Genomic DNA, 24,971 nt, shown 5'->3' on the forward strand with positions numbered 1-24,971 from the left:
TGCTCCCTGAGAGGAGACCAGGGCCCACAGTGTCCGGAGTCAGGGGCGTGGCCGCAGGGCGGAGTCAGAGGCGTGGCCCCGTCTGGGAAAGACCGCCCTCATGCGCCGCGCAAGTATTGTCCCTCTGCAATGTTCAAAAGTCGGGAGGTGTGATACTGGGCAATTTAACCCCCTCAGCCCCGCTAGCTAAAACCCCCTTAATGACCAGACCATTCTTTACACTTCTGCACTACACTCCTTTCACCGCTTATTGCTCGGTCATGCAACTTACCACCCAAATGAATTTTACCTCCTTTTCTTCTCACTAATAGAGCTTTCATTTGGTGGTATTTTATTGCTGCTGAAATTTTTCCTTTTTTTTGTTATTAATCGAAATTTACTGAAATTTTTGTCAAAAAAATGACATTTTTCACTTTAAGTTGTAAATTTTTTTTTAAAAAACAACATCCATATATACATTTTTCTTTAAATTTATTGTTCTACATGTCTTTGATAAAAAAAAATGTTTGGGTAAAAGTTATAGCGTTTACAAACTATGGTACAAAAATGTGAATTTCCGCTTTTTGAAGCAGCTCTGACTTTCTGAGCACCTGTCATGATTCCTGAGGTTCTACAATGCCCAGACAGTAGAAACACCCCACAAATGACCCCATTTCGGAAAGTAGACACCCTAAAGTATTCACTGATGGGCATAGTGAGTTCATAGAACTTTTTATTTTTTGTCACAAGTTAGTGGAATCATAATTTTCCGCTAACTTGTGACAAAAAATACAACATTCTAGGAACTCGCCATGCCCCTCACGAAATACCTTGGGGTGTCTTCTTTCCAAAATGGGGTCACTTGTGGGGTAGTTATACTGCCCTGGCATTCTAGGGGCCCAGATGTGTGAGAAGAAGTTTGATGACCGGTGAAATCTGAAAGGTGCACTTTGGAATGTGAGCCCCTTTGCCCACCTAGGCTGCAAAAAAGTGTCACACATCTGGTATCGCCGTACTCAGGAGAAGTTGGGGAATGTGTTTTGGGGTGTCATTTTACATATACCCATGCTGGGTGAGAGAAATATCTCGGTCAAATGCCAACTTTGTATAAAAAAAAAATGGGAAAAATTGTCTTTTGACCAAGATATTTCTCTCACCCAGCATGGGTATATGTAAAATGACACCCCAAAACACATTCCCCAGCTTCTCCTGAGTACGGCGATACCACATGTGTCACACTTTTTTGCTGCCAAGGTGCGCAAAGGGGCCCAAATTCCTTTTAGGAGGGCATTTTTAGACATTTGGATCACAGACTTCTTCTCACGCTTTAGGGCCCCTAAAATGCCAGGGCAGTATAAATACCCCACATGTGACCCCACTTTGGAAAGAAGACACCCCAGGGTATTCAATGAGGGGCCTGGCGAGTTCATAGAAGATTTTTTTTTGGGCACAAGTTAGCAGAAATTGATTTTTTTTGTTTTTTCTCACAAAGTCTCACTTTCCGCTAACTTGGGACAAAAATTTCAATCTTTCATGGACTCAATATGCCCCTCACGGAATACCTTGGGGTGTCTTCTTTCCGAAATGGGGTCACATGTGGGGTATTTATACTGCCCTGGCATTTTAGGGGCCCTAAAGCGTGAGAAGAAGTCTGAAATATAAATGTCTAAACAATGTTACGCATTTGGATTCCGTGAGGGGTATGGCGAGTTCATGCGAGATTTAATTTTTTGTCACAAGTTAGTGGAATATGAGACTTTGTAAGAAAAAACAAAAAAAATCTATTTCCGCTAACTTGGGCCAAAAAAATGTCTGCATGGAGCCTTACAGGGGGGGGGGGGGTGATCAATGACAGGGGGGTGATCAGTGGTTCATAAGGGGTTAATAAGTGACGGGGGGTGTAGTGTAGTGGTGTTTGGTGCTACTTATTACTGACCTACCTGTGTCCTCTGGTGGTCGATCCTAACAAAAGGGACACCAGAGGACCAGGTAGCAGGTATATTAGACGCTGTTATCAAAACAGCGTCTAATATACCAGTTAGGGGTTAAAAAAAATCGCATCTACAGCCTGCCAGCGAACGATCGCCGCTGGCAGGCTGGAGATCCACTCGCTTACCTTCCGTTCCTGTGAACGCGCGCACCTGTGTGCGCGTTCACAGGAAATCTCGCCTCTCGCGGGAGGACGCATATACGCGTGACTCTGCCTGGGACAGCCGCCTGCGTTAGGCGGTCCGGAGGTGGTTAAGCCACACCCTAAAAGGGTGTGGCTACAGGGGCGTGGTTTAGCAGGGGCATTGGTTGCTATGTCATATTGTGGCTTCCAGTATTAATAGTGCCCCCGGTAATAGTAATGCCCCCATTAGTGCCCCCCAGTAATAGTAATGCCCCCATTAGTGCCCCCCAGTAATAGTAATGCCCCCTTCGCTGCTTGTGATGACATCTCGCAGGTCCTATCCTCCAGTCAGCAGAGAGTGTTCACAGCGGCGCCACCAAATGGAGGAGGGAGTGTTTATTTTTTTATTTTTTTAACACAAGTGGGGGGGGGGGGGGTAAAGGCTGCACTAATGAGCGCCCCACAATGGATGCATCATCGGTGACAGTCCTTACAGGAAAATACCGGCAATTATTGTTACTGGAAGAAAAAAATGACTGGCATCGGCAGGGCACTAAATTACTGTCTCGGCCGAAGTGCAGAATGACTGCTCAGCAGGTAACATCCGACCAGACTGCTGCAGAACCAACCCCACTCCCACCTGTCCCCCACCCCAGCTGTCACCAAACCGATTCTCTGCTCCAGACTCTTGGCTGCACCACTTCTCCGCTATGGACTGTTGGCCGCACCGATTCTACGATCAGGACTCTTGGCCTGAGAGTTCCCCTTTAAGGATGGCTTCCTGGGAGTCCGCTTTAAGCACGCCTCCCCGACAGTTCCCCTTTGAGCCCGCCTCCTTGACAGTTCCCATTTGGGCCCGCCTCCCCGACAGTTCCCCTTTGTGGCCGCCTCCCCGACGGTTCCCCTTTGTGGCCGCCTCCCCGACGGTTCCCCTTTGGGGCCGTCTCCCCCACGGTTCCCCCTTTGGGGCCGTCTCCCCCACGGTTCCCCCTTTGGGGCCGTCTCCCCCACGGTTCCCCCTTTGGGGCCGTCTCCCCCACGGTTCCCCCTTTGGGGCCGTCTCCCCGACGGTTCCCCCTTTGGGGCCGTCTCCCCGACGGGTCCCCCTTTGGGGCCGTCTCCCCGACGGTTCCCCCTTTGGGGCCGTCTCCCCGACGGTTCCCCCTTTGGGGCCGTCTCCCCGACGGTTCCCCCTTTGGGGCCGTCTCCCCGACGGTTCCCCTTTGGGGCAGTCTCCCCCACGATTCCCCTTTGGGGCCGCCTCGCCGACGGTTCCCCTTTGGGGCCGCCTCGCCGACGGTTCCCCTTTGGGGCCGCCTCGCCGACGGTTCCCCTTTAATTAATGTAAGAAGCGACACATGGAAACGATGAGACGGGAGCCGTGACAGGTGCCGCCGCCGCCGCCGAGGAGCTTTTTCCGTGCAGTCTGCCAGTGACTCACATCTCTGCACCCACGTTCTGCAGTTACTACACTGTACAGTAAGAGCTCTGCTACATCCCGCGGTGTAGAGGGTACCGGACAGAAACAGTCCCCGTATAAGGCGTGTTTTCCGGATGCGACGCATGTTGTGCACATGAGTCCCGTTATTCACACGTCATCTCTGCGTTCAGCAGGTTCTGTGCTGCGCTCCGGCTCCATAGAAGTGAACGACTCTGTGTAAAAAAAACGGAAGGGGCGCGGATGCAGTGTGCTTCTCGCTGATGGCTCCTGGGGATGATGAGGGTTATTCTTCAAGCAAGGGAAAAACTTCAGAGTAGGGGCTCATGCACACGACCGTTGTTGTTTTGCCGTCCGTTTTTCCATATCTGAGTTTTTTTTCCCCTCTGATTTAAGTCCTCTTCCGTTCCGTTATTCCACAAGACATATCCGTATGGTTTCCGTATTTAATCCGTTTTTTGCAGATCGCGAACGGAAACAGTAACTTATTAATCACCAAACACATGAGCAGTATGGGCAGAGCATTTCTACAGTATGGATCCGCAAAATACGGATCATATACGGAATTGTTCCATGTGCGTTCCGTATTTTTTGCGGACCCATTGACTTGTGGGGCCTCGGACTGTGATTTGCGGACAATAATAGGACAGGCACTACTTTTTTGCGCAACGGAAATACGGAAACGGAATGCACACGGAGTACCTTCCGTTTTTGCAGACCCATTGAAGTGAATGGTTCCGCATACGGTCCGAAAAAAAGAAAATACGTTCGTGTGCATTTTCCCTGAACAGACCCCGACTGTAATAAACCTAATGCTTTACATCCAGTCTTGTACTCCAGTCACGTCCAAAGCTGCAGTTATAATTCTACTGTTACATCATATCTTATACTCTAGTTTCATCCAGTGCTGCAGTCAAAATTCAGCTGATTTATTAGAGTCCATTGCATTATGGGAGTGCACGGGACGTTGGCTTCACCAGAGGATGGAGTTGTGTGTGCAGCTCTGGGTGTGACTAGAGTAGAAGATACACTGTCAGGCCCAGTAAGAATGTGCTGCAGAGAGATGTTCTGTTTATCCAGTCACCAGGCCAAGAACAGTAATAAGCAGCCACGAGGAAGCACAGCGGGGCCCCGAGCCCACGAGGAAGCACGGCGGGGCCCCGAGCCCACGAGGAAGCACGGCGGGGCCCCGAGCCCACGAGGAAGCACGGCGGGGCCCCGAGCCCACGAGGAAGCACGGCGGGGCCCCGAGCCCACGAGGAAGCACGGCTGGGCCCCGAGCCCACGAGGAAGCACGGCTGGGCCCCGAGCCCACGAGACGCATGGCGGGGCCTAAACATACAATAAATGAGGACATTTGGGCAGAACACTTTTTCTACAAAATCCTAATAGTCTTTGTGTCAATTATTCTTCTTTGTCAAGACCTCTGCTTTCTGTCAGTGAATGGAAACATTCTTGTTCATACAAAAACTATGAAAACCTGTGCTGACCCAAGGGCCAGTTCACACGACTGATTTTGAAAAACACGCTTAAAAAAATCAGCACATAATCCGCGTGTTTGTTTTTTCGTGCGGTTTGTGACGCGTCTTTTTTTTAACCATTTGGTTGAACACAAAGCGGAGTTGTCAGCAAGCAGATCTGCCCCAAAACACGGACTGACATGCAGCTGAGGTTTTATTTTTTGCTCCAGGGCAAATGCTGCTTCCCATTGAAATGAATGGAGGCCGTTTTGAGACGTTCTTTGGAGCAGATTTTGAGATAGAAACCCTCCAACATCAGGGCCAAAACTGTGAACTGGCCCCAGTGCATATCACAGTTGAGGTTTTGTTACAATGTTTCAGTGCCGTGAAGAGCTAGCAGCCTGGAGTCCAGGTCAGGAGCGAGACTTGAGCCGTTGTGTTTAGCTCACAGGGCTTTGTCTACATTGATACACTGTAACAAACTCTGAGCTGTGAAAGTGTTAGATCAGGGCAGGTTTTCAGCTTCTGGATATTACTAGGAATGTTTCCATTCACTGACCGCATGCAAACTATAAGCACGGTGACATCTGGAGAAATCCATGGAGCAGCAGTGACACCTAGTGGACATTCTGGATACTGCAGTAATATCAGCGACATCTAGTGGACATTCTGGATACTGCAGTAATATCAGCGACATCTAGTGGACACTCCGGATACTGCAGTAATATCAGCGACATCTAGTGGACATTCTGGATACTGCAGTAATATCAGCGACATCTAGTGGACATTCTGGATACTGCAGTAATATCAGTGACACCCAGTGGACATTCTGGATACTGCAGTAATATCAGCGACATCTAGTGGACATTCTGGATACTGCAGTAATATCAGCGACACCCAGTGGACACTCCGGATACTGCAGTAATATCAGCGACACCCAGTGGACACTCCGGATACTGCAGCAATGTCAGCGACACCCAGTGGACAGTCTGGATACTGCAGTAATATCAGCGACATCTAGTGGACATTCTGGATACTGCAGTAATATCAGCGACATCTAGTGGACATTCTGGATACTGCAGTAATATCAGCGACATCTAGTGGACATTCTGGATACTGCAGTAATATCAGCGACACCCAGTGGACACTCCGGATACTGCAGTAATATCAGCGACACCCAGTGGACATTCTGGATACTGCAGTAATGTCAGCGACACCCAGTGGACATTCTGGATACTGCAGTAATATCAGCGACATCTAGTGGACATTCTGGATACTGCAGTCATATCAGCGACATCTAGTGGACATTCTGGATACTGCAGTAATATCAGCGACACCTAGTGGACACTCCGGATACTGCAGTAATATCAGCGACACCTAGTGGACACTCCGGATACTGCAGTAATATCAGCGACACCCAGTGGACATTCTGGATACTGCAGTAATATCAGCGACATCTAGTGGAGATTCTGGATACTGCAGTAATATCAGCGACACCCAGTGGACACTCTGGATACTGCAGTAATATCAGCGACATCTAGTGGACATTCTGGATACTGCACTAATATCAGCGACATCTAGTGGACATTCTGGATACTGCAGTAATATCAGCGACATCTAGTGGAGATTCTGGATACTGCAGTAATATCAGCGACACCCAGTGGACACTCCGGATACTGCAGTAATATCAGCGACACCCAGTGGACACTCCGGATACTGCAGTAATATCAGCGACACCCAGTGGACACTCCGAATACTGCAGTAATATCAGCGACACCCAGTGGACACTCCGGATACTGCAGTAATATCAGCGACACCCAGTGGACACTCCGAATACTGCAGTAATATCAGCGACATCTAGTGGAGATTCTGGATATTGTCATCTACTGCTCAGTGTCCCTGGGGCCCTACAGCAGCTGTGATCTGCCATGGAGGTGCGTCACTGCCTGCTCATTTAGTCTTCACAGGGCTTTGCTTGTCTGAGCAGCAGTTTGTGCTCCAGAGCTGCACTTCTAAGTGGAAGACATTCTAGTCACCTATCTACATATCAGGGGCTCTTCCCTGCTGCCCCCGCCCGCACACGGCGCCCTATAGTGCCACACTCCGCCCTGGCACTACATGCCCACTCTATGATATTTGTGGAGGCTGACCGGTTCTGCAGAGTCCTGGGATTTCAGGACTGTGGCAGCGGATCTGGGATGACTGTGCGACGCTCCCATAGACCGCTGCCTTCTGTGCCGCCTTGGATTAGTAGGAGCAGGGCCGCCCACATGGCGGTTCATTTCTAGGTACCGCGTAACCGTGCGGCCGGAGGCGCGATCAACGAGACAAGTTCTGATCAGCATTTTATTGTCTCCATATTAGAAATGTACATGCGCCATATACTGGGGGGGGTCACCCCACGAGTTACGGGCACGAAACTAACAGCACCCACAGACATCAGATGGACCTATGACAAATGTATGAAACCTGGTGAAGTTGTGTCAGTCTTCACTGTAGTTCTGGAATTCTATTCGTTAATATTCATTTTTCCATGGAGACGATCACGTGATCCGCTTTTCCTTCCTTCACATCTTCTCAACTTTAGACACAAAGTTCTGGATGTCGCGGGCCAGAAGTTCTGGTTCCTCAAAGGCAGCAAAGTGCCCCCCGCGGGGCATGTAGTTGTAGGAGACGATGTTGTGGAACTTCTGCTTTGCCCACACCCGGGGCGTGTGAGCCAACTCACAGGGGAAAGCCGCGATGCCAGTGGGCACAAACACCCCGACCCTGGAATGAGAATCGGCCCATTAATGGCAAGGCTCGCAGCAATGTTGTAGCCGCTTCTATAGCCCGGACCACCCTGTCCCTTCTAGTATCCCGGAGCCCCGGCACAAGGGTGTGCGGAATCAATTAAAGGGCCGGTGTCTCATTCACTGTTCCTAAGACTTTACATTTCATGTTTTCACTTTGCTTGCTGTCAGGGAATGGAACATTCTTGCTTACATCTAGAGACTTGAACCTGTACAGACCGAATACTTCTCACAGCTGACGGTTTTATCCACTCTAGACAGCGTTCTGCCTTCTGTCCTGATAGTTTGTTACAATGTATCAGTGCAGTAACGTAGGATGTTTACATCAGAAGATTCGATACAGTGTAAGCTGAGAGATGTATTAGGTCAGATTCTGGATATAAACAAGAATATTCCCATTCACTTACAGCAAGCAGAGGATTGGAAAAATAGTGAAGAATTTAAATACAAGGAGCTGAACTCAGATGTGAAAACAGCCTCGCCACATAATACACAACGGGGGGGATCTGAGAGGGCCAGACCTAGTGATGCTACCAGGGGCCACAAAGCAGGGGGGCCCATAACCCTCTCCTGCCCCGAACTGATGATGTTGCCATGGTTTACTGACAACTGTGAGGCTTTAGTCTATGAATGAGCCGTGACATCACTGCGCCCGCTACAATGACATCATCAACCCCTGACCAGATCCGCAGGGCACTGCCCATCCTATCGCCCATCATCAGCCCAAGCCCCATAACTGCCCCATCTCCAGCCTTACTTGGTGTCTGGGGTGCGATTATAGTCACGATGCAAGTTCTCCTTGTAGAACCTCATGGAGGATGCGATGGATCCGGTAATCCAGTAGATCATCACGTTGGTTAAGAGATCATCAAGAGTGAATTTCCTGAGCAGAAGAGAGAACATGATATATGGATCAGTCAACAGCAACATCTACAACTCCAAACCCCAACCATGGCCTAAAAGGATTCATCGAGGTATCGCCTGTTTATAATATTGCTGAATTATGTCGTATACTCTAGTCACACCCAAAGCTGTAGTCCTAATCTATTATATATCTAATAGTCATTTCAAGAGGTGCATTCACAAGGAAGGAGCTAGCAGAAGTTTGAATGCAGCTCTTAAATATAAGACGTTAATTGTAGATGCAGCTTTAGATATAACTGGAGAATAAGACTTGATGTATCAGTAGAATTGTGAATGCAGCTCTGGAAGTGACGGAAGTATAAGACATGATGAAACACAACATTGTCAGTGCAGTTCTAGATGTGCAATAACTGGAATTTAAGAGATGATGTAACAGAATTGTGAATGCTGCTCTGGAAGTACTAGGGTCAGTACAGCAGAGGATTTACAGGGGGGAAAGTCTCCGACTTAGGCTGGAACGCTGAGTGGTCTTTTATCAGACGTAATAAAGCCTCGACCTCACACCTGTCCAGGCCCCCGTCCTCTAGGTTTCGAAAGCCGTCTTCTGTCCACGTTGAGAACTTCTCTAGGATGTAGGCAGCGAGTCCAGCGGGAGAGTCATTCAGAGCCGAGCCTACAAGACAAGGGGCATGTGGAGCGAGGGGTCTTCTAGATCGGGCATGGCCCACCTGCGGCTCTCCAGCTGTTGTAAAACTGCAACTCCCACCATGCTGTGTTGTAGTCTGATAGCTTTAGGTAGTCTGGGCATGCTGGTAGTTGTAGTTTTGCAACAGCTGGAGAGCCTCAGGTTGGCCATCCCTGTTACAGATTGTAAAGTCTGACTACTATTTCATTCTTTGCCTATAAATCTATAGTAAAGGTAATTATAATAAACTGTGTAATATATAACACTATAGAGCAGTGCCTCCGCTCCTCAGACGCCTCTTCCCCCCTCAGAATCTCTGCACTCACTGAAAAGCAAGACGGCGATGAAGGTCAGAGGGGCGATATTGTACCTGGCATCAGCCATATCTCTGATCAGAACCACCTGCTGGACCATTAGAAGCGGGTGCAGGACTGTGATCTGGGGGTGCAGTGCTCCTGAGTGTGGGAGATCATCATCGCTGTGAGGGCTGCCCCTTCTGGAGAGGAGCTCAGGAACGGGTAGCCTACTGCCTCCTCTCGCCCTATGTTTTATCTCTGCTGACCGCGGCTTCCTGTCATCCCACCATTGCCTTGTCCATATTAGGTGCATGTGCCTGAATTTTGGCGATGTAAAGGATCAGGGATCAAAAATGATACTACTCTTGTTATTGTGTTTTCTGACGTACTGGTTGACTTCTCCTTGCCCACCGGCCATGAACCTAACTATGATTCTGCACAGTCTCTACATGTCCTCCTGTCACTGTGGGCAAAGATCATGCCTCGCCAGACGACCACACAGTAGCAACCCAGTGGGTCCACAACAGCTATAGGTGCTCCACCAGGATTATTGAGGACCATCTTGGTTTCTCACCTATGGTGTCAGGCTTGGTCGCCTGTATGTGCATGTATCCTGTCTCCCGAAGAAGTCTGAACACATTCTTCTCCATATAGGGGAAAAGGTGTCTGGCATCTTCTCTTGTCAGACCCACCAACCAGGGCACATATCGGCCAATCAGCAGAGACTTTAGTCTCCCTAGTCCTCCAGTCGTAAGCGTCACAAAGTTCAGATGGAGACCCTTAACTGACCTATGAGAAAAGCAAGACATGAATGGAGTGCATCCCCTATTAATGTAGAATTGTGGCAGATGTCCTACCAGACACCATGCAAGAGACCAGACACTTACTCCGGCTTCATCTGAGATAAGAGGCAGGTGATCCTACTGCCCCAGTCTCCACCCTGGAGGTAAAATTCATTGAATCCAAGTCTTAGCATTAACTTGTAGAAGATCCTGGCAGCAGCAGAGGCCTTAAATCCTGTATACAAGGAGTAGACATGGTCAATTCAGGGGTGAAAAAAAACTTTTAAACCTGTCTAGGAGGAATCTCAATTACATCTACAAGGAAATTCATTCCCACCTACTAGAAGATTTCATTCCGCCTATGAGGAGTCTCAATCACACCTACAAGTTTGATCTAAGTACCTACTAAGTACGCTCTGACAAGATGAAGTCTTGGATAATCCGCGTGTACAAAAAGAAGTATGGAGACAGCATGTCCTTTTGTTGGAATTTATTCCAGATGCAACGTTTCGGCTGAAGAGCCTTTGTCTCCATACTTCTTTTTGTACACGCGGATTATCCGACCAGCATGGGGAAGCTTGCCAATTTCTTTGGAGAGGTGCACCCACCACTCATTTCAAATAGTTGTGCTGTCCGCATCTCTTTTTTCAAGATGATGTCCTGGTCAGGACATTTCGTCATTCCCTTTGAAGTCCTTGCTCACCCTTCTTCGATGAGGCCTCAGAAAAGCCATATCCTGGGATAGATGGACAGATGACCTCAAAGGCAATGTTTTGATTTAGACCATGATTCTTGGGGTCTGTCAGGAGCGGGAGGATGTGATAGAACTCGTAGAAGGAGCCTGGCCAGCCATGGACCATAAGAAGAGGATAGACCTTCTGTCCAGGGCTCAGATGTGATGGCTTCACATGGATGAAATGTATGTCCAGACCTATGGGATAAAGGACAATATATCACAGAGGTGACGTCAGGACATATAGACAGCTATGAGCTTCACAGTCTAACGTCTCCTCCACCTTCTATGGTTGTCTTAAAGTGCGGATATTTATTGAGGTTCTTTACTTGCTTCTTCCAGTCATACTCATTCCTCCAGTAAGAAATCACCTTCCTCAGATGTGTAGAGTTAAACCCATAGTGAAATCTGGAGTCTTCTAGAGGAGAGAAGAACCGGGAAGCATCCAAGCGTCTGTGAAGATCCTGGAGGGAAAACCAGCATATAGTGAAGGAGTCTCCAGACATCGGTCACACAGATCACCGACAGCATGAGCGTTCTTGTCTGTCATCCATCCTCACATCTAATCCCTACATCCATCCACATGCAGCCCCATTACCATCCATCTTCCTATTGCTGAAGACTGTGGGCAGTATTTGGGGGTCTTGGCTCCATATCTTATAGATTCTATATGCATTAGCATAAAACTGACGGGACTCAATATCGGAAAAGAAAACTGCTAGTGTGAAAGTACCCCAATTGTTATGGTAATGTTAAAAATTACCAGCTTCTCATTATTAGCTAGAAAGTCCCAAAAGTCTCTCAGTTTTCACTTTTCAAGTTGCCATGCAAATACAGTGTAAATGAACAGGATATATATATCACAACATACACATAAAATGCAGTTACACAGTATTAAACAGTTTGTCAGTGCAAGTTAACCCTTTAAAGTGAAATAAAGTAAGGCGCTGATGACTTTGCATAGTCATCAAACAGGGAAACAGGCGCAAATATCCAGACTTCAAAGTATCCCTGTTCCCGGGAAGCACACTACTCCCCCCAGACCCCTCTGTCTCCCTAGACTCCTCTTGTCCTCTCTATACTCTTCTGCACCTCTCCAGACCCCTCTGTCTCCCTCTAGTTTTTGGCCCCATCTATCATGAATATTATATATCACTGGTCTCCCTATATGCAGCAGCAGGCTGTTTAGGCTTAGGGGCCCCGCTGCATCCGTGCACTTATTTCCTAGATCTCAGCTTTGCTCTAGTTACTTCTCAGTCAGGGCCTCATGAATGATACATCAGTATGAAAATATTGACCAGTTTCTGGGGGGCACGCAGAGCTTTTAGGAGACGAGACCCTGGTATAAGCTTCTGCACAAATAAATCATTACCTCAATATCGGCCTCCAAGGCCTCAACGACAAAGGGGCGCACACGCGTGTCCTCTCCGTGGGTGAGGGGCTTCTCCCCCGGACCCCACCAGCCTTCTCCCAGCTCAATAGACTTTATCTTCCGTCCATGCAGCTTCCAACACATCAAAGCCCCCCCCAAACCGAGAGCGGCCGGGATCAGGAGGCTGCGAGGCCAGTGGTCATTGAAGGCCGACCTGTGGAGAATGAGAGGTCAGGAGCTGACACATTATGTACATCAGATCAAGATGGACCCCACGGGCCTATTGTGGTTTCCCACCGCAGCAGTTTTTTGACATGTTTGTAGGATCGCTGTTTATTAAAAAGGAAAAGAACTGTAATTTGGCCTTGAGATAAGTATTCAATCCCTTTCTTATGACATTAACATTTAGCTCTGGGACCTCCTATCTCTCTGGATGATCTCAGATGTTTTACACCTGTGGTAAATTCAGGTGATTGGACATGATTTGGAAAGACACAGCCCTGTCTACATAAGGTCTTATAGCTGACTATGTATAGCAGAGCAAAATCCAAGAACTACCTGTAGAGCTCAGGGACAGGATTGTGTGGAGGCTCAGATTGTGTTAAGCCATTTTCAGGCTTAAAAGTCACCAATAAAGTACTACACTCCAGGCACACACTGCCAGAGGATGCACCTAATTTATGACGCGACACGTGCATCCTCCGGCAGAGCAGGGACTATCGAAGACTAGTGTGAAAAGCCAGTCTTTGATAAACACCCCCCAATGACCATCAGCACACGGCCAAGACAACACAGGAGCGGCTTAGGAAAAACTCTGGGAATGTCTTTGAGGGGCCCAGCCACATCCCTGACCCTAATGCAACTTCTCTAGAGAGACTTGAAAATGGCTGTCCACCGACGTCCCCCATCCAACCTGACAGAGCGGAGAGGATCTGCAGAGAAGAGGGGCAAAAAAAAATCCCTAAATCCAGGTGTAAACCTTGTGGCATCATCTCCAAGAAGACTGGAGGCTGGAATCACTTCCGAAGGTGCTTCAACTATGTCCTGAGTAGAGGGGCCGAAGACTTGTGCCCCGAGTAGCACCTTCTGTTCTCACTTTCTCGTTATGGGGACTGAGGGCACAAGGAGCGAGAGAACAGAATGCGAGGACAGTGAGGGGGTGTGAGGACTTTCCTTTAAATTTGTGAAGCCACATTATACAGTCTGATGCAATGCCTCCTTGTCTATATGGCAGGCTCTTTCTTCGCTCTCATCCTTTTGGGGCCACAAATAAGACTTTTCAGAACAGAATTTATTTCCCAGGACATTTGTCTTCTCTCCACACTGGTGATGCCACAGACTCCACAGATCTAGTGATGACCCTTCTAGAGCCCAGGTGCACCTAACAAAGGCCATACCAAACCTTCACATAACGGTTTAAAAGAACCCACACTCCACCCTGTGAAACGATGTACTGCCTCATGTGCCCAGATGGAGCGGGCTCCCCTCCCCCATTGGTCGACATGTTACCCTCAAACCTTTTTATATATTAGGGTCTCCGGGAATGACTCCCATCTGGTCGGGTGTACGGGCTCGGGGCTACACCTTGCTGGTCTGTCGTATGGACCTTGAATTTGGCCGCTTCGTCTCAGCCTCAACGGGTCTTTATCGGACTTCAAGATCAATAAAAGTCTACATTTCGTCATGGATTCAGTTCTAATATTGTAGGGGAATCTAGAACCTCCCTCTGGACATTAGAAAGAACCAGAACATGAACTTGATCCAGATACTTTCCAAAGAATCTCAACTGTACTCGCCTTCTGTTGAGAAGCATTTGAGTTGGGACGATTGGGTTGCGGAGAACTCGGGAATCTTTCCCCGTCCGGACTGGTCACAGGTTCTGCGGCTTCACCCCTATAATGGGGGGGGGGGGGGAAAGGTCCGATCGTGGGTTCTCTGTAGGAGGAATTTCTATCTACACTCCCTTTAAATAGGGTCTTTATGGCACTAATGGAGGGGAGTCAGCGGACATTCCCAAATCATCAAATCTTACAAAGTATCAGTTTCAACCATTGATACATTTTATCTGCTCCATCAAACTGAATGTATCCCTCCCCTGTGTTAGTGATGTCCGGGGGGCGTCCGGATCGATGCAGGCGGCTCCCACATGTCGTGGATATCAGGAAGAAATCAATCAGGATATTAGTAAGAAATTGGGGCTAAAAACTCCTTTCTTACGATGGGGCGACTCGTCTTCAATATGTCGTCCATTCTGAAGAGGAGTTTAATGGAATAGTTATTTCTTCGCTCGCTGGAGCCGAGGAGCCCGGACAGAATTTATTGGACCTGGGATCCTGTTTTTATTTGGGTCCAGATCAGAGTGGGGATGGGAGGGAGCGAAATAAGAAATACCAAACGCCTCTGCGCACCCCCCAATAAAGGATGGTGCTGGGCTCCATTGTAATCCCCATAGTCTGTGGAACGTCTGCGCAGCGATGTGACGCCTGCGCTAATAATAGGATTCTAGGAGCCAATGTGAAGATAATAGAGGGCACCGATTGGTCAAGAAAACGCAGTCTGGATATTGTGCATTCATACAAAATGTGTAAATAGTTACATAAAGATACAATGTAATAAAAAGGAATGCAGCTCTGGATGTGACTTGAGCATAAAGTCTGAGAGAACAGCTTTGGATGTGATTAGAGAATAAAGCCTGGGAGAACAGTTCTGGATGTGACTAGAGAATAAAGCCTGGGAGAGCAGCTCTGGATGTGACTAGAGAATAAAGCTTGGGAGAGCAGCTCTAGAGGTGACTAGAGAATAAAGCCTGGGAGAGCAGCTCTGGATGTGACTAGAGAATAAAAACTGGGAGAGCAGCTCTGGATGTGACTAGAGAATAAAGCCTGGGAGAGCAGCTCTGGAAGTGACTAGAGAATAAAGCCTGAGAGAACAGCTCTGGATGTGACTAGAGAATAAAGCCTGGGAGAGCAGCTCTGGATGTGACTAGAGAATAAAGCCTGGGAGAGCAGCTCTGGATGTGACTAGAGAATAAAGCCTGGGAGAGCAGCTCTGGAAGTGACTAGAGAATAAAGCCTGGGAGAGCAGCTCTGGAGGTGACTAGAGAATAAAGCCTGGGAAAGCAGCTCTGGATGTGACTAGAGAATAAAGCCTGGGAGAGCAGCTCTGGAGGTGACAAGAGAAAAAAGCCTGGGAGAACAGTTCTGGATGTGACTAGAGAATAAAGCCTGGGAGAGCAGCTCTGGATGTGACTAGAGAATAAAAACTGGAAGAGAAGCTCTGGAGGTGACTAGAGAATGAAGCCAGGAAAATCAGCTCTGGATGTGACTAGAGAATAAAGCCTGGGAAAGCAGCTCTGGATGTGACTAGAGAATAAAGCCTGGGAGAGCAGCTCTGGATGTGACTAGAGTATATGATTTGGAAATGTAATTGTATATGTGACTTGAGTATAAGACTTGGGAATGCAGCTCTGGATGTGATTGGAGAACAAGCCATTCAGAGCATCCCACCTCTACATGCCGGATACAGTAATGAAGGGGTTAAGTGAAATAATAAAACCTTTAAACTCTGGCAAAATTTGTGTTTTTTCTATGAATCTGCAGCCAAATCTGTGAAATATTAACATTTCCATCATCCTCAGAGGATCCTGGGAGCGGCTGATCGGTGCCAGGCTTCACCCCAGGAGCTGCGTGCTCAATGTCAGGCGGGGGCCGAGGAGTCGCCCCCTGCACTGACCTGTAATATGGGACAATTATAAGCGGCTTCGTTAACTTTTTCATTTTCAGAAATTTTTTCATCTAGAGAACAATAGATTATAATCTGGAAACAGTCAGCAAGTTGCTGTTAACGGATCTTATTCTGTATCTGTTGAGATGGATGATGATTTTTCTACTCGCTGACTTATTCCGCAGCCCTGTACAGGTATCATCGTGAGCCGTGTTCACACCTTGCTGTTGTATCACATTCTTGCTGTGGTTACTTGCCAAAAACCGCCATACAACTGTACCGTGGTGTCGCCGCCTGTTTTCATGGGTAAATCCTGTTTCCGACCGTCTTATTTTTTAAGTCTCATTTACCCAACTGTTTTTGCACCTGAGTTTTAAGACAAATTCTAAAGTTTTCTAACTTTGGTGCCTCTATATATGTAGATGAGCCTCATTTGGGCCAGATTTCGTCATATAAACAGTCTCTAGTTTCCCCTCCGCCCCGGGGCTGGTGTACTTTTCCGTCTCCGTTTTGATTGATGAGTTGTGGCACAGTTTTCCTACTATCACGGAGACACGCGCCAATAATAAGCTGACTTGTGCCACGTTTTCATGCGTCTACTATTTAGACCAGTTTAGTGAATACGAACCTGTCTTACAAGGAAACCACCACTAGAGGTCAGACGTAAACCAAAAAAGACAAAGCAGATTTATGAAAGGATGATAAATGACAGACTTTGCCAATATGCCTGTTTTTTTTTTTAAAAAAAGGCGAACTTATTAAATGTTCCCCAGTAAATCTAATTCCTGTGCAGCCCATGTATGACAACAGTGTGCAGCCCATGTATGACCACCGTGTCACCCCATGTATGACCACCGTGTGCAGCCCATGTATGACCACCGTGTGCAGCCCATGTATGACCACGGTTTGCAGCCCATGTATGACAACGGTGTGCAGCCCATGTATGACCACGGTGTGCAGCCCATGTATGACCACGGTGTGCAGCCCATGTATGACCACGGTGTGCAGCCCGTGTATGACCACCGTGTGCAGCCCGTGTATGACCACCGTGTGCAGCCCATGTATGACAACGGTGTGCAGCCCATGTATGACCACGGTGTGCAGCCCATGTATGACCACGGTGTGCAGCCCATGTATGACCACGGTGTGCAGCCCATGTATGACCACCGTGTGCAGCCCATGTATGACCACCGTGTCACCCCATGTATGACCACCGTGTGCAGCCCATGTATGACCACGGTGTGCAGCCCATGTATGACCACGGTGTGCAGCCCATGTATGACCACGGTGTGCAGCCCATGTATGACCACGGTGTGCAGCCCATGTATGACCACGGTGTGCAGCCCATGTATGACCACGGTTTGCAGCCCATGTATGACAACGGTGTGCAGCCCATGTATGACACACGGGCATGGTGCAGCCCATGTATGACCACGGTGTGCAGCCCTGTATGACCACGGGTGCAGGCCCATGTATGAAACGGTGTGCAGCCCATGTATGACACGGTGTGCAGCCCATGTATGACCACGGTGTGCAGCCCATGTATGACCACCGTGTGCACCCCATGTATGACCACGGTGTGCAGCCCATGTATGACCACCGTGTGCAGCCCATGTATGACACGGTTTGCAGCCCATGTATGACAACGGTGTGCAGCCCATGTATGACCACGGTGTGCAGCCCATGTATGACCACGGTGTGCAGCCCATGTATGACAACGGTGTGCCAGCCCATGTATGACAACGGTGTGCAGCCCATGTATGACCACGGTGTGCACCCATGTATGACCACGGTGTGCAGCCCATGTATGACCACGGTGTGCAGCCAATGTATGACCACGTGTCACCCCATGTATGACCATGGTGTGCAGCCCATGTATGACCACGGTGTGCAGCCATGTATGACCACGGTGTGCAGCCCATGTATGACCACGGTGTGCAGCCCATGTATGACCACGGTGTGCAGCCCATGTATGACCACGGTGTGCAGCCCATGTATGACCACGGTGTGCAGCCCATGTATGACCACGGTGTGCAGCCCATGTATGACCACGGTGTGCAGCCCATGTATGACCACGGTGTGCAGCCCATGTATGACCACCGTGTGCAGCCCATGTATGACCACGGTGTGCAGCCCATGTATGACAACGGTGTGCAGCCCATGTATGACAACGGTGTGCAGCCCATGTATGACCACGGTGTGCAGCCCATGTATGACCACGGTGTGCAGCCCATGTATGACCACCGTGTGCAGCCCATGTATGACCACCGGTGTGCAGCCCATGTATGACCACCGTGTGCAGCCCATGTATGACAACGGTGTGCAGCCCATGTATGACCACGGTGTGCAGCCCATGTATGACCACGGTGTGCAGCCCATGTATGACCACGGTGTGCAGCCCATGTATGACCACCGGTGTGCAGCCCATGTATGACCACCGTGTGCAGCCCATGTATGACCACGGTGTGCAGCCCATGTATGACCACGGTGTGCAGCCCATGTATGACCACCGTGTGCAGCCCATGTATGACCACGGTGTGCAGCCCATGTATGACCACGGTGTGCAGCCCATGTATGACCACCGTGTGCAGCCCATGTATGACCACCGTGTGCAGCCCATGTATGACACCACGTGTGCAGCCCATGTATGACCACGGTGTGCAGCCCATGTATGACCACGCTGTGCAGCCCATGTATGACCACCGTGTGCAGCCCATGTATGACCACCGGTGTGCAGCCCATGTATGACCACGGTGTGCAGCCCATGTATGACCACGGTTTGCAGCCCATGTATGACCACGGTGTGCAGCCCATGTATGACCACGGTGTGCAGCCCATGTATGACCACGGTGTGCAGCCCATGTATGACCACGGTGTGCAGCCCATGTATGACCACGGTGTGCAGCCCATGTATGACCACGGTGTGCAGCCCATGTATGACAACGGTGTGCAGCCCATGTATGACCACGGTGTGCAGCCCATGTATGACCACCGTGTGCACCCCATGTATGACCACCGTGTGCAGCCCATGTATGACCACCGTGTGCAGCCCATGTATGACCACGGTTTGCAGCCCATGTATGACAACGGTGTGCAGCCCATGTATGACCACGGTGTGCAGCCCATGTATGACCACGGTGTGCAGCCCATGTATGACCACCGTGTGCACCCCATGTATGACCACCGTGTGCAGCCCATGTATGACCACCGTGTGCAGCCCATGTATGACCACGGTTTGCAGCCCATGTATGACAACGGTGTGCAGCCCATGTATGACCACGGTGTGCAGCCCATGTATGACCACGGTGTGCACCCCATGTATGACCACCGTGTGCAGCCCATGTATGACCACCGTGTGCAGCCCATGTATGACCACCGTGTGCAGCCCATGTATGACAACGGTGTGCAGCCATGTATGAGCCCATGTATGACCACGGTGTGCAGCCCATGTATGACAACGGTGTGCAGCCCATGTATGACCACGGTGTGCAGCCCATGTATGACCACGGTGTGCAACCCATGTATGACCACCGTGTGCAGCCCATGTATGACCACCGTGTGCAGCCCATGTATGACCACCGTGTGCAGCCCATGTATGACCACGGTGTGCAGCCCATGTATGACCACCGTGTGCAGCCCATGTATGACCACCGTGTGCAGCCCATGTATGACCACGGTGTGCAGCCCATGTATGACCACCGTGTGCAGCCCATGTATGACCACCGTGTGCAGCCCATGTATGACCACCGTGTGCAGCCCATGTATGACCACCACGTGCAGCCCATGTATGACAACGGTGTGCAGCCCATGTATGACCACGGTGTGCAGCCCATGTATGACCACGCTGTGCAGCCCATGTATGACCACCGTGTCACCCCATGTATGACCACGGTGTGCAGCCCATGTATGACCACGGTGTGCAGCCCATGTATGACCACGGTGTGCAGCCCATGTATGACCACGGTGTGCAGCCCATGTATGACAACGGTGTGCAGCCCATGTATGACCACGGTGTGCAGCCCATGTATGACCACCGTGTGCACCCCATGTATGACCACGGTGTGCAGCCCATGTATGACCACCGTGTCACCCCATGTATGACCACCGTGTGCAGCCCATGTATGACCACGGTTTGCAGCCCATGTATGACAATGGTGTGCAGCCCATGTATGACCACGGTGTGCAGCCCATGTATGACCCCGGTGTGCAGCCCATGTATGACCACGGTTTGCAGCCCATGTATGACAACGGTGTGCAGCCCATGTATGACCACGGTGTGCAGCCCATGTATGACCACGGTGTGCAGCCCATGTATGACCACGGTGTGCAGCCCATGTATGACCACGGTGTGCAGCCCATGTATGACAACGGTGTGCAGCCCATGTATGACCACGGTGTGCAGCCCATGTATGACCACCGTGTGCACCCCATGTATGACCACGGTGTGCAGCCCATGTATGACCACGGTGTGCAGCCCATGTATGACCACGGTGTGCAGCCCATGTATGACCACCGTGTGCAGCCCATGTATGACCACGGTTTGCAGCCCATGTATGACCACGGTGTGCAGCCCATGTATGACCACCGTGTGCAGCCCATGTATGACCACGGTTTGCAGCCCATGTATGACCACGGTGTGCAGCCCATGTATGACCACGGTGTGCAGCCCATGTATGACCCCGGTGTGCAGCCCATGTATGACCACCGTGTGCACCCCATGTATGACCACAGTGTGCAGCCCATGTATGACAACGGTGTGCAGCCCATGTATGACCACGGTGTGCAGCCCATGTATGACCACGGTGTGCAGCCCATGTATGACCACGGTTTGCAGCCCATGTATGACCACGGTGTGCAGCCCATGTATGACCACGGTGTGCAGCCCATGTATGACCCCGGTGTGCAGCCCATGTATGACCACCGTGTGCAGCCCATGTATGACCACCGTGTGCAGCCCATGTATGACCACCGTGTGCAGCCCATGTATGACCACGGTGTGCAGCCCATGTATGACCACCGTGTGCAGCCCATGTATGACCACGGTGTGCAGCCCATGTATACCCACCGTGTGCAGCCCATGTATGACCACCGTGTGCAGCCCATGTATGACCACCGTGTGCAGCCCATGTATGACCACCACGTGCAGCCCATGTATGACCACCACGTGCAGCCCATGCATCCAGGCTGTATGTTCTCCATACGGGTGTGAATAAGGCCCAACCCTTCCGTCACCTCACCCTCTATGATGTAGCACTTTCAGGATCCCTGCAGACTTTTGAGTGCAGCTCTGGTTGTGTTTAGAGTATAATGCTGAGTGAGGCACTGCATGAACCCCGGTGTTGGGGGGAGGCACTGCATGAACCCCGGTGTTGGGGGGAGGCACTGCATGAACCCTGGTGTTGCGGGGAGGCACTGCATGAACCCCGGTGTTGGGGGGAGGCACTGCATGAACCCCGGTGTTGGGGGGAGGTACTGCATGAACCCCGGTGTTGGGGGGAGGCACTGCATGAACCCCGGTGTTGGGGGGAGGCACTGCATGAACCCCGGTGTTGGGGGGAGGTACTGCATGAACCCCGTTGTTGGGGGGAGGCACTGCATAAATCCCAGTGTTGGGGGGAGGTACTGCATGAACCCCGGTGTTGAGGGGAGGCACTGCATGAACCCCGGTGTTGGGGGGAGGTACTGCATGAACCCCGGTGTTGGGGGGAGGCACTGCATGAACCCCGGTGTTGGGGGGAGGTACTGCATGAACCCCGGTGTTGGGGGGAGGCACTGCGTGAACCCCGGTGTTGGGGGGAGGCACTACATGAACCCCGGTGTTGGGGGGAGGTACTGCATGAACCCCGGTGTTGGGGGGAGGCACTGCATTAAGGACAAAGTTTGTAAATTTTCTTGGGGGAAGGACCCGGCTGCACCCTGTATGGCTGATAGCACCTGTGACCACCACCCTCACCTGCCGTCCTCCAGGAGCTGCTTCCACATACTCGGCTCTGCTGTGCCGTCTTCCTGCTGTGGCTGCCCTTTGTCCTGTCACTGGAGCCTACAGAGCTGACACCCGCCCTCAGCTCCTCCTGTTACATCAGGTGTCAGAAAGTCGCCACCTTTCCCAACAAAAAATACCGGCCGAGTTAAGCTACACCCCAAAGAGGGTGTGGTTGTGGGGCGTGGCTTAATACTGTCACTGTCATATTGTGCCCCCCAGTAATAAAGCCCCCCATTAGTGCCCCTCAGTAATAGTAATGCCCCATAGTGCCCCTCAGTAATAGTAATGCCCCATTAGTGCCCCCCAGTAATAGTAATACCTCTATTAGTGCCCCCAGTAATAGTAATGCCTCCATTAGTGTCCCCAGTAATAGTAATGTCCCCATTAGTGCCCCCAGTAATAGTAATGCCCCCATTAGTGCCCGTCAGTAATAGTAATGCTCCCATTAGTGCCCCACAGTAATAGTATTGCCCCCATTAGTGCCCCCCAGTAATTATAATGCCCCCATTAGTGCCCCCCAGTGATATTAATGCTCCTATTAGTGCACCCCAGTAATAGTAGTGCCCCCCAGTAATAGTAATGCACCTATTAGTGCCCCTCAGTAATAGTAATGCCCCCATTAGTGCCCCTCGGTAAAAGTAAAGCCCCCATTAGTGTCCCCCAGTAATAATAATATCCCGTTAGCTCTCCCCAGAATTAATAAGGCCCCCATTAGTGCCCCCCAGTAATATTAATGCTCCCATTAATGCAACCCCCGTAAAAGTATTGCCCCTGTTAGTGCCCCCCCAGTAATAGTAAAGCCCCAATTAGTGCCCCTCAGTAATAGTAATGCCCCATTAGCTCTCCTCAGAATTAATAATACCCCTATTAGTGCCCCCCAGTAATATTAATTCTCCCATTAGTGCACCCCCAGTAATAGTAATGCCCCTATTAGTGCCTGCCAGTAATAGTATTTCCCCCATTAGTGCCCCCCAGTAATAGTAATGCCCCCATTAGTGCCCCCCAGTAATAGTAATGCCCCCATTTGTGCCCCCAGTAATAGTAATGCCCCCATTAGTGCCCCCAGTAATAGTAATGCCCCCATTAGTGCCCCCAGTAATATTAATTCTCCCATTAGTGCACCCCCAGTAATAGTAATGCCCGTATTAGTGCCCGCCAGTAATAGTATTGACCCATTAGTGCCCCCCAGTAATAGTAATGCCCCCATTGGTGCCCCCCAGTAATAGTAATGCCCCTATTAGTGCCCCCAGTAATAGTAATGCCCCTATTAGTACCCCCGGTAATAGTAATGCCCCCATTAGTGCCCCCCGGTAATAGTAATGCCCCCCAGTAATAGTAATGCCCCTATTAGTACCCCCAGTAATAGTAATGCCCCCATTAGTGCCCCCAGTAATAGTAATGCCCCTGTTAGTGCCCCCCAGTAATAGTAATGCCCCTATTAGTACCCCCAGTAATAGTAATGCCCCCATTAGTGCCCCCGGTAATAGTAATGCCCCTGTTAGTGCCCCCCAGTAATAGTAATGCCCCTATTAGTGCCCCCAGTAATAGTAATGCCCCCATTAGTGCCCCTTCTCTACTTTCGCAAAAAAAAATAACCTCCATTTGCTTGCGTTGTGGTGAACACTCTGCTGACTGGAAGCTCCGGACAGGACCTGCCTCCAGCGTGATGACATCATTCAGGTCCTGTCCAGGGGCGTAATTATCACGGTCGCAGAGGGTGAGACCGGAGGGGCCCGCTGCACTCACATGTAATGGGAGCGCTCTGACGGGGCCCGGCATGAAGTACAGTGACAATGCTTTCTTTCTCTATCACCGCTTTTGTTCTGGATCCAGCGGACATCACGCCGACGCCAGCGACACCCTGGATGAGGCAGGGGCAGATTTTATTAGTGTAAAAAACACTCCTGATTCTGTCCTGGCGGAGGACAGTCTGTGAGAGGGCGAAAGCGTAGCTTCACACTGGAAAAGCCAAGAGATCCCACACTCCCGATTCTGTCCTGGCGGAGGACAGTCTGTGAGAGGGCGAAAGCATAGCTTCACACTGGAAAAGCCAAGAGATCCCACACTCCCGATTCTGTCCTGGCGGAGGACAGTCTGTGAGAGGGCGAAAACATAGCTTCACACTGGAAAAGCCAAGAGATCCAACACTCCCGATTCTGTCCTGGCGGAGGACAGTCTGTGAGAGGGCGAAAGCATAGCTTCACACTGGAAAAGCCAAGAGATCCAACACCCCCGATTCTGTCCTGGTGGAGGACAGTCTGTGAGAGGGCGAAAACATAGCTTCACACTGGAAAAGCCAAGAGATCCCACACTCCCGATTCTGTCCTGGCGGAGGACAGTCTGTGAGAGGGCAAAAACATAGCTTCACACTGGACAAGCCAAGAGATCCAACACCCCCGATTCTGTCCTGGCGGAGGACAGTCTGTGAGAGGGCGAAAACATAGCTTCACACTGGAAAAGCCAAGAGATCCCACACTCCCGATTCTGTCCTGGCGGAGGACAGTCTGTGAGAGGGCGAAAACATAGCTTCACACTGGAAAAGCCAAGAGATCCCACACTCCCGATTCTGTTCTTGTAACCTCAATATGGAGGATTCTGTGGACATTGTATGGTGCTATCAGGCTGTCCCCTCCCCCCACACTGCCTTCAGCTTCCCCCATACCATCAGACTCCTCCCCAGTGCCATCAGCTGCCCCCCAGTGCCATCAGCCCCCCCTCCTAAGTGCCATCAGGCTCCTCCCCAGTGCCATC

At 50.3% G+C, this 24,971-nt stretch overlaps 1 protein-coding gene across 1 annotated transcript; it reads right to left on the reverse strand.

Annotated features, from left to right (window-relative positions):
• Nucleotides 1-7,322: 7,322 nt before the first annotated feature.
• Nucleotides 7,323-22,297, reverse strand: LOC122931001 (epoxide hydrolase 1-like). Its single transcript, XM_044284836.1, has 9 exons — nt 22,191-22,297; nt 12,515-12,728; nt 11,426-11,606; nt 11,113-11,340; nt 10,515-10,644; nt 10,202-10,416; nt 9,211-9,319; nt 8,540-8,665; nt 7,323-7,759 (listed from the first exon to the last, which is right to left on the reverse strand). The coding sequence occupies exons 1-9, from the start codon at nt 22,217-22,219 to the stop codon at nt 7,558-7,560; spliced, it is 1,434 nt and encodes a 477-aa protein (XP_044140771.1). The 5' UTR covers nt 22,220-22,297; the 3' UTR covers nt 7,323-7,557.
• Nucleotides 22,298-24,971: the final 2,674 nt, after the last annotated feature.

Source organism: Bufo gargarizans, chromosome 3 (assembly GCF_014858855.1).
Source record: "Bufo gargarizans isolate SCDJY-AF-19 chromosome 3, ASM1485885v1, whole genome shotgun sequence".
NCBI lineage: Eukaryota > Metazoa > Chordata > Amphibia > Anura > Bufonidae > Bufo > Bufo gargarizans.